Source organism: Sceloporus undulatus, chromosome 4, assembly GCF_019175285.1.
Source record: "Sceloporus undulatus isolate JIND9_A2432 ecotype Alabama chromosome 4, SceUnd_v1.1, whole genome shotgun sequence".
In the NCBI taxonomy this organism is placed as follows: domain Eukaryota; kingdom Metazoa; phylum Chordata; class Lepidosauria; order Squamata; family Phrynosomatidae; genus Sceloporus; species Sceloporus undulatus.
The window spans coordinates 83,269,007-83,284,710 of record NC_056525.1 but is presented as its reverse complement, the minus strand read 5'-3'; the positions used below and the strand labels follow the sequence as shown (position 1 = coordinate 83,284,710).

At 38.7% G+C, this 15,704-nt stretch overlaps 1 protein-coding gene across 4 annotated transcripts in view; it reads left to right on the top strand.

The window, feature by feature from the left end:
- Window positions 1-15,704, top strand: part of SSBP3 (single stranded DNA binding protein 3) — a 197,624-nt gene that overhangs the window by 128,041 nt on the left and 53,879 nt on the right. For all 4 annotated transcript variants that reach the window (XM_042462614.1, XM_042462613.1, XM_042462612.1 and 1 more), the window contains exon 5: window positions 10,526-10,615. In XM_042462614.1, the coding sequence (XP_042318548.1) occupies window positions 10,526-10,615 (90 nt within the window). The remainder of the gene's footprint in view (window positions 1-10,525; window positions 10,616-15,704) is intronic.

Below are 15,704 nucleotides of genomic sequence, written 5' to 3'. Positions count from 1 at the left end.
CTGGCATGCAATTGTGCTGCTTTGTGCATTGTGGCATGCTCATGCAGTCAAACCAAATGGTGGATGCTGAGGTGATAACAGTGTGTTGTAGTACTCCATACTTTAGACTTCAAGTGATTATAATTCTAAACACCCTCTTTAAAAAAAATTCTAGCAATCCTAACAATTAGAATACAAAAGCAGAGAAAGAGTCGGAGCCTTTCTCGATGATGTACTAGTAGCTTGATGTGGCGGGATGTGATGAAAGATTTGCTTCTAAACAGGTTTTCTTTTCTTTTTTTAATTTGGGGAAACATTCAAAAGTAGTATTTTCTACCAGCAGTTTAAAGTGGCACAGTGGATCACTGCAGAATAGCACTGGTTTCATGTGAAAACCAGTCCTGAATTTGAGCCATTTGAATGTTTCTCTCTCGATCTGAGGTTTAAGGATTCTACAGTAGACCAAATCGGAGAGGTTGTGCCCAGCGGTGGCTCCCATGTCCTTGAGGCAGTAAATCCACTCCAGATATTGGATAGCTTTCAAGGAGCTACCCAGGGTGCTGAGCACAGTTTGGAGATACAGCCCAGCACCATCAGTGATGCATTCCCCCATAGAGATCTCTGAAAAGGCTTTTCCTGTGATAGACCTCTTCATGAGCATGATATTAGAACACTTCCTACTGCATTTCTCTTGCTCTTTTTGTCTGCTTATATGTAGACTCTAAACTCAGGTGTATCATTGCTGAGTTTTATAAATATGCTGTTTCCTCTGATTTATATTTTAACTCTGTTCACGTAAGTTAATTTCATCTCTTCCTAGTAGACATGGTGTAGTGCTTTAAGAGGCTGACTTGCAATTTAGGAAATCCTGTTTGGATTTTCCCTCTGCTATGAATTCACTAGTAAGTGATCTTAGGTAAATCACTTCCTCTCAGCCTCTTTTGTCCTGCAGTATAGGGATTGTCATGCTGACCTCCCTTACAGGCTTCTTGCAAGGACTAATGAGACAATACAGTCAGCCCTCCATGGCCACAGATTCTTTATGCGCAGATTCAGCCATCTATAACATGAAAATATTTTTAAAATATATAAATGCTAAAAAGCAAAGCTTTATTTTGCCAGTTTATATAAGGGGCACCATTTCACTATGGCATTGTATTTAATGGGACTTGAGTATCCATAGATTTTGGTATCCACAGTATATTCGAATTGGTTTCATCATTCTATAATGATTTGTGGGCTGCTGTTTTTATTCTCTAGCATCCAGAAACCAAAAATAAAATAAAATAAAATGGTAGTGCAGCCCCTGGGCCAGGATAAATTGTTTATCTCTGCACAGATGTATATGAATTCCCTAAATGGGATATGCTCATGCTTCTTGTATATTGAAAATGCTTTCCTCACTTTCTGATTGAGTAAAAGTCTCTGCAAGATTTCTACTAAAAGTATCCTATAAGTCAAGAGCTTCCACTATGCATTCCCAAAGGAGACTCAGTGAGCCTGGTACGCATCTGCATTTTGTATCTGGTAATACATTAGAGGTTTTCTATCTGGAAGTGTCTGGTTGCAAACACAGTTCTGTTTGTTGTCTTCTCCAGAGAATACCCATTGCTCTGACTGGGTCTTGAAGCAAGAGGAGCTCTTCCATTTATAGATGCGGCTCTTTAGCCTACTGCATGTAACCGCTGTCTGAAATCTTGGTGACAAATTAGTCAGCTGTGAAAGCGCTGCTCGAATTGAATCATTTCTTTGTGTACTCATGGTGGAAAGAAACCTGGTTGTCTTGTCCTCCCACATCAAACCATTTTCAGCTGTTTTGGCATCCCTTTGGAACTTGCTTCCAATTTTGGAATTACCTAACAGAAGAAAATGATTAGTAGTTTGAGATCTGTTGATTGTGGTGACAATTGAGAATGATTTTTCTATGACGTGGAAGCTTTTAGTGTACAAGAGAGAATTCCACTAAGTTTAAGTTTTAATATATCTTCCTGACTTCTTTCTCCCTTCACACCCACACACCACACCCCTACCTTTTTCTAATCTTGGGCTTAGATTTCTACAGATAAAATAAGCATCCAGTTCTTAGCTGTGTTGTTTTGTTCAATTTCTTTTGCGTCCTGACCTACATCATTCTTTATTTGCAAAGCTATACTTTGCAGGCAGCAGTAATAAATCAATTAATGACTCTGATGAATCATTTAATGGCTGACAAAATAACACTAAAGCCAACAGCTTGGATCTCTGTAGCAGTACCAGAAGACGCTGGTTGACTCAGGGCTGGGAGACGAAACAGCGACTGTTAGCTCAATTAGCACAATTAGTGTGCGATTTAAAGGCTTAGACGGCATCTGCTGGAGTGTACTGAGCCGGTGTGTTGACTGCATGTCTAAGTTTGGAAGCAGAACTCGTCCATCCAGATTTTCATCTTCCTCTATGCCAGTTTGTTGTTTTTAAAATATTATTAATTGTAGCCAAAAACTGCCCAGTGACTAATATTGTATGTAAGGCAAAGTAGAAATTGTGAACTTTGTATCCCATGCTGAAGAATTGCATCAAATTTCCCATGTGTGCAGATGTTAAGCCCTGCCCAAAGGTAATGACATTCCCCAGAAGTGTAGTAACATCACCAGGCGCTCTGAACTACTCCAACTGTTGCAATCACTGCTGAGCTGGGAGCAGGACACTATGATTATTTATTGGGCCCACTTGGTTATCTTAGTATAGACTTTTTTTGTGAGCTACACAAACATGCTTCCAGCTGTGTGTATGCACTTGGATGTAGCTAGCAATCTACTGTTGGATTAAACAGTTATCCCTTTCCTCAACAATCCATCTTAAAGTAATTATTAGAATCCATATTTCACCTTAAAAATCACACAGTGACTGAATCTATGTTCTAATAGACATACATTTTCTGGAAATCAACAGAACTTCAAATTTATAATAATTTTAACTTTTTTTGCCTGTCTTCTTGAAATTTCACCAAACATGCAGATGTTACTGTATATACAGAGAAAGCTGATCACCTACTCTAGTTCATCAGCCCTTCATCTGTGTATCGTGTGACTGTTTCCATTTATTAGCATTCTTTTACATAGCACACTTATGTTGGAGCTCTTGGTGCACTGTATTTTGGGAATATATATGGTGCTCCAACCGTAGGTGTTGAAGGAACTGCATTGCCCCCATCTCTTGCCTGCATTCATTGCCAGCAGTGTAATGTCTGGCATGTTACATGGTAGTGTTCTACCTGTACAGACATTTGGTCTGCTCTGGGGTTTTGGAAAAGTAGAATACAGTAATGAAATCCTAGAGTTAGAAGGAGCTGCATGGGCTTCGTGCAGGATCTCCTACTAGAGCATCCACATCAGGTAGCTGTCTAGACTCTGCTTGAAGACATCCAGAGGAGGAGACCCCACCACCTTTCTTGGCAATTGGTTCCATTGCTGAACCACTCCTGTCAAGAAATTCCTTCTAATATTCATTGAAATCTATCCTTCTGTAACTTCAAATGATTAGACCTAGTTCTACCCTCTAAAGCAACAGAGAACAAGTCAGCATCTTCCTCTTTGTGGCAGCCTAAGAATTTAAAGAGTACTGTATAATGATGTCACCTCTCAATCTTCTCTTCACCAAGTGAATATGCCAAGCTCATTCAATCTACTCATGTTTTGTTCTCTATACTTCTTTTCATCCTCATTGCCCTTCTCTGAACTCACTCTAACACCTTAAATGAGGTGTCCAGAACTAACCACAGTTAAAAAACCCAAGGAAACTACATGATAAGTTCACCTTAAGGTTGCCATAAGTCTAAAATAACTTGAAGGCACACAACAATACCAGGTTTTAGTGCAGTACCCTCTATATGAAATCAGTCCAGAAGCATCTGTTGTTGATGTTTGACAGAAGAAACCGATCCAGAGTAGCAAATAGCTCCTGGAGATAAGAAGGAATCAGATCTTTACTTTATCTCATTAGACACCAACTTTTCTGTGTCAGATTAAAAATCTAAAGTTTTACATAGTGGTGTTCTTTCTCACTTGCTGCTCTTATGAGATTGAGAGGTGTTCAAGGCTCCTTGTTGTATGCTTGGAAGTCATTTTTGACATGATCAACCTAAGGTGAACTTATCATGGGATTTTCTTGGCTGACTTCATTCAGAAGAGATTTGTCAGTGGGTGTCTATGACCAAGAGGGGATTTGAACTCAGGTCTCCCACTGTCTCAAACTGCTACACCATGTTGCCTCTAGCATCAGAAAGCCTCAATTACTATCAAAAAGACTTAATATTTTTGTTTTTTGCTGGCTGGGCAGAAGTATTTGTGTTATTTTCCATTTTTGTTTCCCTTAGGCAAAGTTTCCCCCTAAACGTTTAACACACACACACACACAATTTAGATGCAGTCCTGGGTGCATCTACATTTCTCCCTTTGTAGGCACATGTCAGGTGGTCAAAATATTTCTAGATCAAGTGAATCCATGTCTTCTTCTTCCCTGCTCAACACCATAGCCTGAATACATTCTTTGGTTGCTTTATGAGATCATAAGTTTCAACAGACAAAAACCATTTTCGAAGCCTTCACAGTGGCTGGATGGGGCTTGAAGCAGACAATGTGAGGTCACATCTTCTCAGTCATCAAAGAGTATGGAGAATGATTTTCTGTTAAACATATGGGACCTTGGAGTTCTTCCTAGGAATTGCAACCTCTCAAAAAGTTTGCAGGCTTCATAGGCTTTTATCTTTGCTCTTTCCACCATGGATAAACTGCCATTGGGAGGATGAAGCAAGGAGGGCAGAGAGAGAGAGAGAGAGAATGCCACGCTACAGCCTACTAAATAATTCATTTAGTCGGGTAGATGCAATTCTTGCTTTACATTCTGTTCAAGGCACTGGTGGGCACTTTAATTATTAACTTCCAACCAAGTGTCATGATGTGTGCGTCAAGTTGACATGTGCATATCTTGGAAAAATAACTCCATAATTTGGTAGGAAGTGTTCCTATGCTAGAGGAGCTTTGTATTGTACCCTGCATTCCAACTGGCAGCTGTGCAGGGCATTCCAGGCCAGCCAGGAAATGTAACAGATGCCTTGCTGTGTCTGCGATATGTCCAAGCTGAGAGGTTGTATACAGCACACAAAGGATCCATGATACCTGGTGATTCTTTTGCCATGTCTTGGCTGAATATCCATTGTGAGTTTCATGTTATTGTGGATAAAGAATATAGCTATAGACATATACATTCTGAGTTATTTTTTTTTAATCTCAACAATGCATTAAATTCTGCATCCTTTGCAGGTTTTCACTAGTAAAACTGCATTATAAATAGCATTGCTAAATACCATACACATGATTTCCCCCTGCTTGGGTTGTAGAACTCCAGAGTATCTGAATTGCATTATTCTAAGCTGTTTTAGGGATCTGTTTAACTCTGGGAGGCTCACCAGCAAGGGATTATACAATGCTGGAAATCTCCTGTAACAATAAAATATTGGCTGGCAGCTTTATTGCAGTGTCTGCTGTCTTTGGAAAAGCAGCACTTTTGTATGGCAGTGAGCTTTTATTTTAATTTTTTCTCCTAAATGTGATTGGATGTGCTGCAGTTTGAAGCCAGATCCTGCACATATATTAAGAACATTCATTCACTTTCAGTGAAGTTACAATATGTTCAGTGGCTTTAGTTTAAATTTCTGCAAAAGAAAGAGAAATCATGGCAGTTATTCAATTTTATGATGTATATAAAGTGAGCCAGAACTGGCTTTATTAATTTATTTTCCCCAGTTAGCTTAAATACTTTTATGCCCTTTATACTTTTTTAAAAGCATAGCTGTCTTCTTATTTGCTAAGAATAACATGTTTTCTTAGCCTGCAATGGATCATACATGTACCCCATACCCTTCTGGAAGGTCACTTCTGCAAGATGTTTCTAAAGAGATGACAAGACACAGGATTGCAAACAACCTGGATTTCAAAAATGTTTTCTCTTCTTGATTTGTATCCCCTTCCCTTGTACTTGTTATAATCCACTATATTCTTTGTCAGCCATTAATATTCCAGGGCAGCCAATATGTGAATTTATAGTGATGCTCTAAAAAAAACTGGGGGGGGGGCTTTTCACTCCTCTGTGCCCCACCCCACTTGATAGATTTTGAGTAGACCTGGTTAGAAAGCAGGTAAAAATGCAAAGCAAATATATAGAGTTTTGTAGGTCTTCACAACATAAGCTTTCAGTTGATGGAAAGAAGCCACCTATGTGACTGCTTGCCAGCAGCTTTGAATGGTGCTGATTTGGGAAATGATCAGTTTGTGGGACAGCAGAGGTGGTTGCCTGAACTTACTTTCCTCCTTTGGAACCTTTTTTTAGGGAACATTATACAGCTAGAGATTCCTGAAGTGGCTGGAAATGTCTGTGCAGGTAAAAGGAAACCTATGGAGAATGAAGGAGGAGGGTGATTCCCCCCACTCCTTGACACACCCTTCCATTTAAGTGGGCAGCATTTCTTTTAAAAAAAACAACAGAGAACTAAAACTTATTGTTGAATGACATGAGTACAAAATGTATTTTCCCATGGTGATTAAGGTTATTTCAGTTATAAAGTAAGATCATCTTTCGGAGACCAATTGTGCAGTAATAAGGTGTTGCTTCTTGTTTTCACTGTGAAAAAGATTGACTCTTCTGCCTCTTCATTTCATGTTTCTCTTGCTATTCCGTCCTGGCAATATGAGGGGGAAATAAGCCCTCCTTAAATCATTTTATTTATTTTAAATAATAGTTTTTTAAAAAATTAAAATGACAGAACAAGGACTAATTAATAACTAGATTAAAGGAGAAATTAACTCAAACAACCCAGATAGGATTCTGGATTACAAAAGTGAAATAAAAACTTCAGAATGTTGAAGTTATTTGGTATTTATTGAATGGAGCTATTTTCCAAAGGGACCCATATGTATTTTCCGCAATAGGTACTTGGTGGTACAGATGCTTGATGGGTTAAATAAATTATCAGAAGCTTTGATCTGATATCTCCATTTGTCTATGGTCATATGTTCCTGTACTAAGTTTTAACAGTAAGTTGATTTGACCTTTCCATTGCAGAGCTATTTCCACTCTGGCAGCTGTCAAGAGGTGAGAAGTAGTTCTCTCTGTAATTCTTCCACTTGCTGTCTTGAGAAGATGCTCATTACTGTTATACCAGCATCCATACAGAGGTGCTTGTCCTGTGAAAGTATTTGCAATATCAAACACTGTTATCAAAAACTCTAAATAAATCAACATGGTCACCATGTGTGGGTAAGGATCCCAGATCTATTCTTCAGGCTGAATAGGAGCAAGGCAGCACTTTAATGGGGTTTTCATGCTTTGTTGAATATAAATACTCCAGTGTGTGTTAAAGTGGTGTTGCTCTTGACAAATGACAGACCTGTGATAACTAATACACATCCACCTAGACTTAAGTTTTTCTAGAAAAAGACCATGATTAATTTATAAAGTGGAAGATTGCCTTTGCTTAAAGATCCTCTGTCAAGGATGATCAATAAATTATGTAAATGAGTAAATTGGGGTAGTTTAAGCAGAGAAATACAGCCAATGATTGAACTGCTTCCAGTTCCTAAATACTTCAGGCAAAAAAATGGTATCAAATTCATCTGAATTCTTTTCACACTGAAAGGGAAAAGCCTGAAAAATATGGTGGACATGCACATGCACACACTTCACGTTATTTTCTGTCATTTCTTGTGTAAGTTACTCAGCAATGCCTGATTATTCTACATTTGTTCATCAGTTGTTAACCAGGAAGAATTTGCAACTGTTATTTTAACTGAGAGGGGAGAACCATTGTGATTTTGGACAAGTCAAAACAAATTAAATACTTCCTATGTGAGTTTCTCCTGCTACCCATATTGTTTCAAACTTTTCCTTCTCAGCTATGAAGAATGTCAATATGTGTATTAATAAACAATAAAGTTACTGCAGTGTGATCAAAGTAATGAACTTTTCTTGACTTTTGTCACTGATAAAGCAACATTTGATAAGTTCAAGTGAACATGGTAGGCAGATAGTATATTTTTTAATGCATCTGTGGTAGGTGAAGCTTCAGGACACTTAGAAAGCACAAGCTGATAATTCCATATGTCTTTCATGGTTACTCATTCGTCTACATCTGCCCACACATCATGAGGCATAGAATGTAAATCTGGTTTACGGTGGGCTTTTCATAGCAGTGTTTTTAAGTTCTGCTATGTCTGGATATCCTTGGTAAAAAGTTGGGAGCCTATTTCTTCTTTTAATATGAAAGCTGAATTTAAGATTTCCATGTCTGATTTTGTGTGATAATTCCCTCTACAGTTATCTCTGTATAGATACTCCTGCCTTGGGCTTGATAGCATCTGCTGTTTGTGAGAGCAGAGCATAGAACACATGCAAACACTACTGGCAAAGACCTTATTGTAAAAGATTGAGGAATATCTCTTCAGTATGTTGAGAGGGCTAGTAGTTGCATACAGCTTGTTAAACTCAAATATGGGGATCTAGAATATTCTCCCCACAGTGACATCTTTTTGAGTAAAAAAATATTCATAAGATATTTGAAGACTGTGAAGAAAATTGTATCAGAGTGATCTAAGAAATGGTCAGAACACAATCTGCTTCTCGGTTCTACAAAAGGTACAGTATTTTCTTAGGGCCTCTTAAGGGAAGAATTCTCTCTTCCGTCTTCCTTAGCTAACGTATGTAATGCTGCTGGTTTTAGAGCAGAATCTGACAAATCCATTGAATTGTGAACCAGTTAAGGACATATAAATGTGAGTTTAAAAATAGTTGGAAACTGTATGTTCTTTAACTGTTACATTTGCTTCTACAAGTGGAAAACGTGCTTTTGTTGAACTGTTTGTTCCCTCTAATAGCTGTAAAAAAGAACAACACCTCTTTGGCCATTACTTTTCTGTCATGCCTTGCCTTAGATGTTGTCTTGCTATAGATGAAGGAGTTAGGCTGAGCAGAAATATTTAAGATGATGATAGCAAGCTCTCTGTAATTTTTGATACATACTTTAATTTATGTGGTACACATTAAAAGAAAGCTGTTCACTGGGAAAAAACAAGTTTATTGTTTTTATGTACAGTGCTGTGCAAATCTATTGCACGAAATAAATAAGTTATAGATAATTATCAAGAGAATTATATATACACACATGCGCACACACTTATGCAGAAGTTATAGACAAAAGAGGTATTTGCTATTACGTAATTGCTGGGGACAAATGTATTTTTTTAAAGAAATGCTCCAGTTTTAATGCCTTATTTATTTCATATCCCATACAGAACGAACACTCTACATTGCATTGTATTCATGCATAATCCTTTTCACCAAAGCAGTCTATAAAAGTCTTGTAAAATAGTGTGAATTATCAGATGAGGACATTGAACAAAAGCCCCACTTCTGTTTGGTCAGTAGAAATCCAGGAAATTAGAGGTTAGAATTTGTGGAAAGAGAAGGAAATGGGGGTGCCAGTATTGTGGTGGAGTTTGCTTCAGTGCTTGGCTTCTGTTACCAAAATCATCCACAGACCTTACTAGATGCACTTGGATCTATTACACAACCCATTGACAGCTAAAAGGTCTAAGTGAGATAGATACTGAGTGTGGTTATTGTGGTGCTGGTGGTGCTGGTGGTATTTAAGATTGATACAGTAACTATCACTTTAATTCATGGGGTGAATGTTTAAAACCAGAATGTGGAGGAAGTTAGCTTGATATTTCTTTGTTCTTCAGCTAGACAATAGCCTATACATAGTAGCTGATGCATAAGAGTTTGCTTAAGCAAACCTATAGCTAATTCTCTACTTAGAAATAGGCACTTGCCATCTTCTTCACTTGACCCAACAACCCAAGAGCCTTTGCAGCTGCAGTAACTAAACAGTGGAGCTGCTTTGGTTTACTGTGTCACATGACAGCGGTCTGGCTCCCATCTATGGTTAGTTTGTTTCCAACCATGGATTCTTTGGTTTATTGGGAAGGAACAGATCTGAAACAGGAAGCTGCCCAGTAGTAGACAACATGATAAACCAATTGCAGATGAAATCCCTGTGGTTTGTTCAGTTACTTCCATTGAGACCAGGGACTACTGCGCAGCATGAATCAGCATGCTGCTCATTCATAATAAGCACCAAATCCATTCAGTATGCACACTCTAGGATTGCATTACAATATATCTACATAGATTTGGAAGGTGCTTTAGTAAGTTCTGTGATGATTTCCTCTTGGCCCCTTAAAAGCTGCTCAAATTGACTTGGTGCTGACAGAACCACATTACCAATTGCATGTCAGTTTGAATGGCAGCCATTGGCATTCTATTAGTCTTAATGGCACACTCTTTCACTCAGTATGTAAAGGTTTGATTTCCTTTGGGCAGCCTTGATGATGATGATATTGGTTATTGGTCATGCACTAATTGATGGAGTCATGAGACGTATGTTGACTCCTTTCTAAGCTGACCTGAAAGCAGCGCAATTTATCTCTCTATGTTTTTATATTTGTGTTTTGTACAGAGTGCAGCTGCAGCGCCAAGTCCGGTACTTGGAAACATTCCTCCAAATGACGGAATGCCAGGGGGACCCATTCCTCCGGGTTTCTTTCAGGTAAGACTTGAATCTCTTGGTTTTTGTTGCTGCTTACTGCATGTGTATGCATGAGTATATGCTTAAGGGAGCTCGCTGGAGCACCAGGGTCTCAAATAAAATGGCCAGAATTACTTATTTAATTTTAAACAGTAGTGACATTTTGCCAGTTTTTCTTTAACCTTAGTTTTTACTAACAGTGGTGTGTGAAGGTGTGGGGAGGGGAGGTGTGAGTGAGTGTGAATGGTGTGTGTGTGTGTGTGTGTGAGAGAGAGAGAGAGAGAGAGAGAGAGAGTGAGTTTGCTTTTCTGGAAAGCAATATTTGCTACTTTTTCTTTTTTAGCAGTTCAATATTATCCAACACTGCTTTTTAAAAAGAGTTTTTATTTGTTGGTCATGACAGGCTTGTGTGTAATTCAAAATGCCCAGAATTTGGGTTCTTCTCACCCCCCCCCCCCAAAAAAAAATCTGGTTAACCACATGATTTTTTCCAACTGCCATCACAGGCATCTTTTAACAAAATCAACTTTAGCCATAGCCACAGGCAGCCTAGGCCAAAATTGTCAAAGAAGGAGAAACTTTTTTGCTCTCTTTTCAGAGATGAATGTATGTCCCCCTATATCTCCCTTTTTTCATCTTCCTGATAGATCTGTGAGCAAACCTTAAGGTGAAGGAGACCCAAGTTTTTAAAAAGAGCAACAAGAAACGTTAGCTTAAATGTGATTTGAAGCAACTAGGTTTTTGAATTAGTTTTGATTCTTTAAACTGTTCCCTGTCTGTGCTCTGGATGGACAATGTGCCACTTAGAATGATCATGTTGGTGACTTAGGCTGAGATCCTGTTGGGAAACTACAGTGGTATGACTATGCTGGTAGAAATTAAGTTCTTGATGGCCAGATGAAAAGACCACAGGCACAGCTGTGGGAAGGGATGGAGCAAAAAGTTGTCATTTAACTGGGATAAGAGGGAAATACTACTGGCCCCGAGCAGCCTGTTTCTGCAAAATATGGCTTTGTTGTTTATTTATATGCTGTGGGAGGAGTGCTTGGGACAGTTGCTTGTCCCATGGTACAGGAAATAGTTCAGGCCACCCTTCCCAGCCCACCTAGCCTCTGAGGATCTATACTTGCCTCCCAGCCATGTTTTAAAGGAACAGCTTTCTCCTCCTGTCTGCTCCCATCAGCTCCTCTATATCGACAGAGAAAGTGCATCCACACACACAAAAGACTGTAACAGCAGAGTCTTTCTTTTAGCTGAAAGGTTGCAGTTACAAAGATCTTGCCACTAGTTGCCTATTACTAGCATAGAAGCATACAAAATATCCAGTACTTAGATGATATGCTGTTATTCTGGAATAGCTAACTTTCAGTGTGTGAACTCTAGGGAACTCTTTTTAAAAATTAGCGGGTTTAGACATGAGATCTCAGAAATAACTGAAGATTAATAGTTTTTTGTGAGTTTTTTTGGGTTATGAGGCCATGTTCTAGAAGAGTTTATTCCTGACGTTTCGCCAGCAGCTGTGGCTGGCATCTTCTCTGGAGATGCCAGCCACAGCTGCTGGCACAACGTCAGAAATAAACTCTTTTAGAGCATGGCCTCATAGCCCGAATAACCCACAAAAACCTATGGATACCAGCCATGAAAGCCTTCGACTTCACAAACTGAAGATTAACTTATTGCTATATTATTTCTCATTATATGTGACATTTTTGATCAATGTTATGTGGCCTATATTAAAATCATAAAACTACTCTGTGGAAATCTTTGAATTTGACTGTAATCATGGATTGTTTTTGCTTTGGCAATGAATATCTTGATAGAGCATTTGTGTTCCAGAAAAAAGAAAATCTACTTATTTTAAGGTACTAAAAGGGGGCTTAAGTGGGTTTTTGATATTGATGGAAATAAATGAAAGAAGATGTGAGGTAGTAACATCTGCTAGCAATCCCAGTTTTATATGCATTGGGTACAACATACATGGTTCCAGGACTTCAGTCCATTTGACAAAAGAATATCCTGTTTTGCCAGTTTATTTCAGATGTATTTCAGAGTTTTTGTTAAATTTGGCCTTCCTAATCAACTATATAGTCAGACCTTCATATCCACTGGGGATCTGTTCCAGATTGCCCCGTGCATGAGAAGAGATGCAGGACATCAAGTCCTGTTGACCTAATGGTAGCTGGCCTTCTGCAGTTGCTGTTCTGATTTTTGTGGATTTGATTATTTTTGCAGATGTGATTAATATGTCCTCTCTAGGAATCTCTAGGTCCTCCAGAGAAATTTTGCTGGAAGTTGACCATAGAGTTCTGATGGGGGAGCTAAAGATTACTAGAGAAAACACTTCGCTAAACATTTGTAGGTCTTCCAATATGATTCTGTGGTCAATGTCTGGCAGATGTTGACTATAAAGTTGTACTGGAGGCTAGATTCCTAGAGGGGGTTCAGTCAGATTAAAAAAGTAGTGGTTTTTTTTAATTTGGGGTTTTCCCAATTTCATAGGGGTCTTGTGCCCCTAACCTCCTTTTGAAAGCTTGTAGTTGAGGGTTTTTTAACACACACCTTTGGGTAGAATTAACTGTTGGTGTATTGTTTCTGGCCCTGGAAAGTGTTTTCAAGGGAAATTTTTTGAGCAGCATACCAGCACCATATATAGGTTCATTTATCACTTTGTAATCTTTAGGCCCCCTGTCTTTAAAAGATGAACTCAAATGGCAATAGCAGTTCCCTTTCCTTTATGAGTGTTGGCATCCTTAGAGATTCAGCTAGAACTAGTTGAGAAAAGTTGGTCTACTTTGTATAGAGATACTGCTCATTGATTCCTCTGTGTATTATGACAGTAGCCACTATATAGTTATAGTTTTTTCTCTTGTGTCTTCCTGTATTTCTAAAAGGAGGGAAATTACCCATGTTTAAAGGAAAAAGTTATGGCTGGAGCTGCAGCTCCAAGAGTGATAAACTGAGACCACACCACCCATACTTGATGCTATCCCAAAACATAGATGCATTGATTGAGCCTTCTTATAGCTTAATTCTCATCTCAAATAAACATGAGAGAATCACTCCAGGTGTTTGATTCCATAAAGTGGAGGAATCTCTGGTGTAAAACCAGAATTAATTCAGGCCCACCAGCAAATTCTAAATACAGGCACATTCTCCATTTCTACTTCCACCTGAGCTTCCACATCAAGACAGGACAAAATCCAATTCTGATATTGTTGATCATTACATCTTGATTTTAAACAAATACTATTGTTTCAGAACTGAAGAATGTATGATCATTTGCTTTTCAGATGAGGCTGTTCACCAGTCACTAGGGCTGTTTACAAGTTGTTGCCATAATATTTAGCACAGGTTTTACTACCTTTGTCAAACTTTGTTTTTAAGATAAAGTCTGAAAGAGAATGGAAACAATTTACAAGTAAAACCAAATCAAATATACAGTAGGAGGGAATTTTTACATCTAACAGTGCAATCCCATCTGCAAATTATACCATGTTAGCAAAATCCTGTATATTTTGCTCATCTGGGATTAAGACTGTTAAACAGAATAAGATTTCCTGCCCCCCATATACAAAACAATGGGACTGGACTAGTAAGGATAATTTAATTATACATAGGACTAACTTGGAAATCTGCTGTTTGTTGATATTGACTTTGTCAAAGCTCATGTTTCATTTCAGCTCTCCCACACCACTTAGTGATGCACTGTGTAGAGAGTGGGGTAGCTAGTGAGATTATTTACTTATTAATTTTAAAAAGTTCTTTCCCAACCTATACAATCTCAGGCAGTTTACACTAAAATCATTTTAAACAATTTAAATAATACAGTGGTACCTCGGGATACGAAATACCCAGGTTACGAAATTTCCGGGATACGAAAAAATCCCATTGGAAATCATTGTTCCGGGTTACGAATTTATTTCGGGTTACGAAAAATTTTTTTGGTGCTTTTCGGCGCTTTTTCGCACGAAACGCGGCTTTTCCCCATTAGCGCCTATGGCAATTCGGCTTACGAAGGCTTTTCGGGTTACGAAAGCGGCCGCGGAACGAATTAATTTCGTAACCCGAGGGAGCAGTGTATAAGACACTAAAAAATAAGTTAAATAGGAAGAAAGCATACCGAACCAAATAATTTGACAAATTAAAACAAAACATTTGAAATCTGTGAAAAACCTGTTAAAATAATTCTAAACCATAAAGTGTGTGCAGATTTGGATTGGATCAGTTAAGCTCCGAAAGTTCTAATAAAAAGGCCCATTTTAATTTGGTTCTGGGGAAAAGGCAGCATTAGCTAGCACTCCTTGGTTCTCTTCCCACAACTGGGGCACAGGAGCAGTGAATAGCAGTCCTCTCAGAGAGTATTGCACTGCATTGGTAGGGCACAGAAGAGGGCCATTGCTGCAAAGTTCCGTCATCAGGTAGGTGTATATATAGGTGAGGCACTCTTTCAGATATTGAGATTATAAGCCGTTTGGCGCCTTGGATAATATCATGAGTACCTTGACTCAACTATCCTATAGTACATGGGTGGACAAAGTGAAGCCCTCCATGTTACTGAACTGTAGGTCCCATCAGCTGTAGTTAGCATAGCTAGTGTTAAGGAATGCTGGGAATTGCAGTTCAGCAACAACTGGAGGGCTGCATCTTGCCCATCCCTGGTGGAATGTTTACTTGAGGTTGAAAGTTACAGTACAAATGCTTACCAATATGCCCATGTCTTGAGTTAGCATGATTCACACATTGATTAGCCTGAAGCAGGAATTGTACAGATTTCCTTGCTTTGAGTAGTACACTTCCAAGCATACCTCTTTGCTTTAAAACAAAGGATCCCGCACCTATTTTGGGAAATTAACTGTGTGGTATGAAACACTTATCTTCTGGTTACAGTTGACTTTTCTTAAGGGTGAGAGACAGATTCTGACTTCAAACAATGAAGTCAAAAGATTAAATTGTGTAGGAGAAACACGGGAGGATTACAATTGTTAGACAGCAGTATATTGACCCCCCCCCCACACACACACACCCATTTGTAGAATGACATGAATGAGTCAGGGTTATTGCACAGTTAAAGCCTTGACTAAGAGGATGGGCTGCTATATCCCTACTTCCT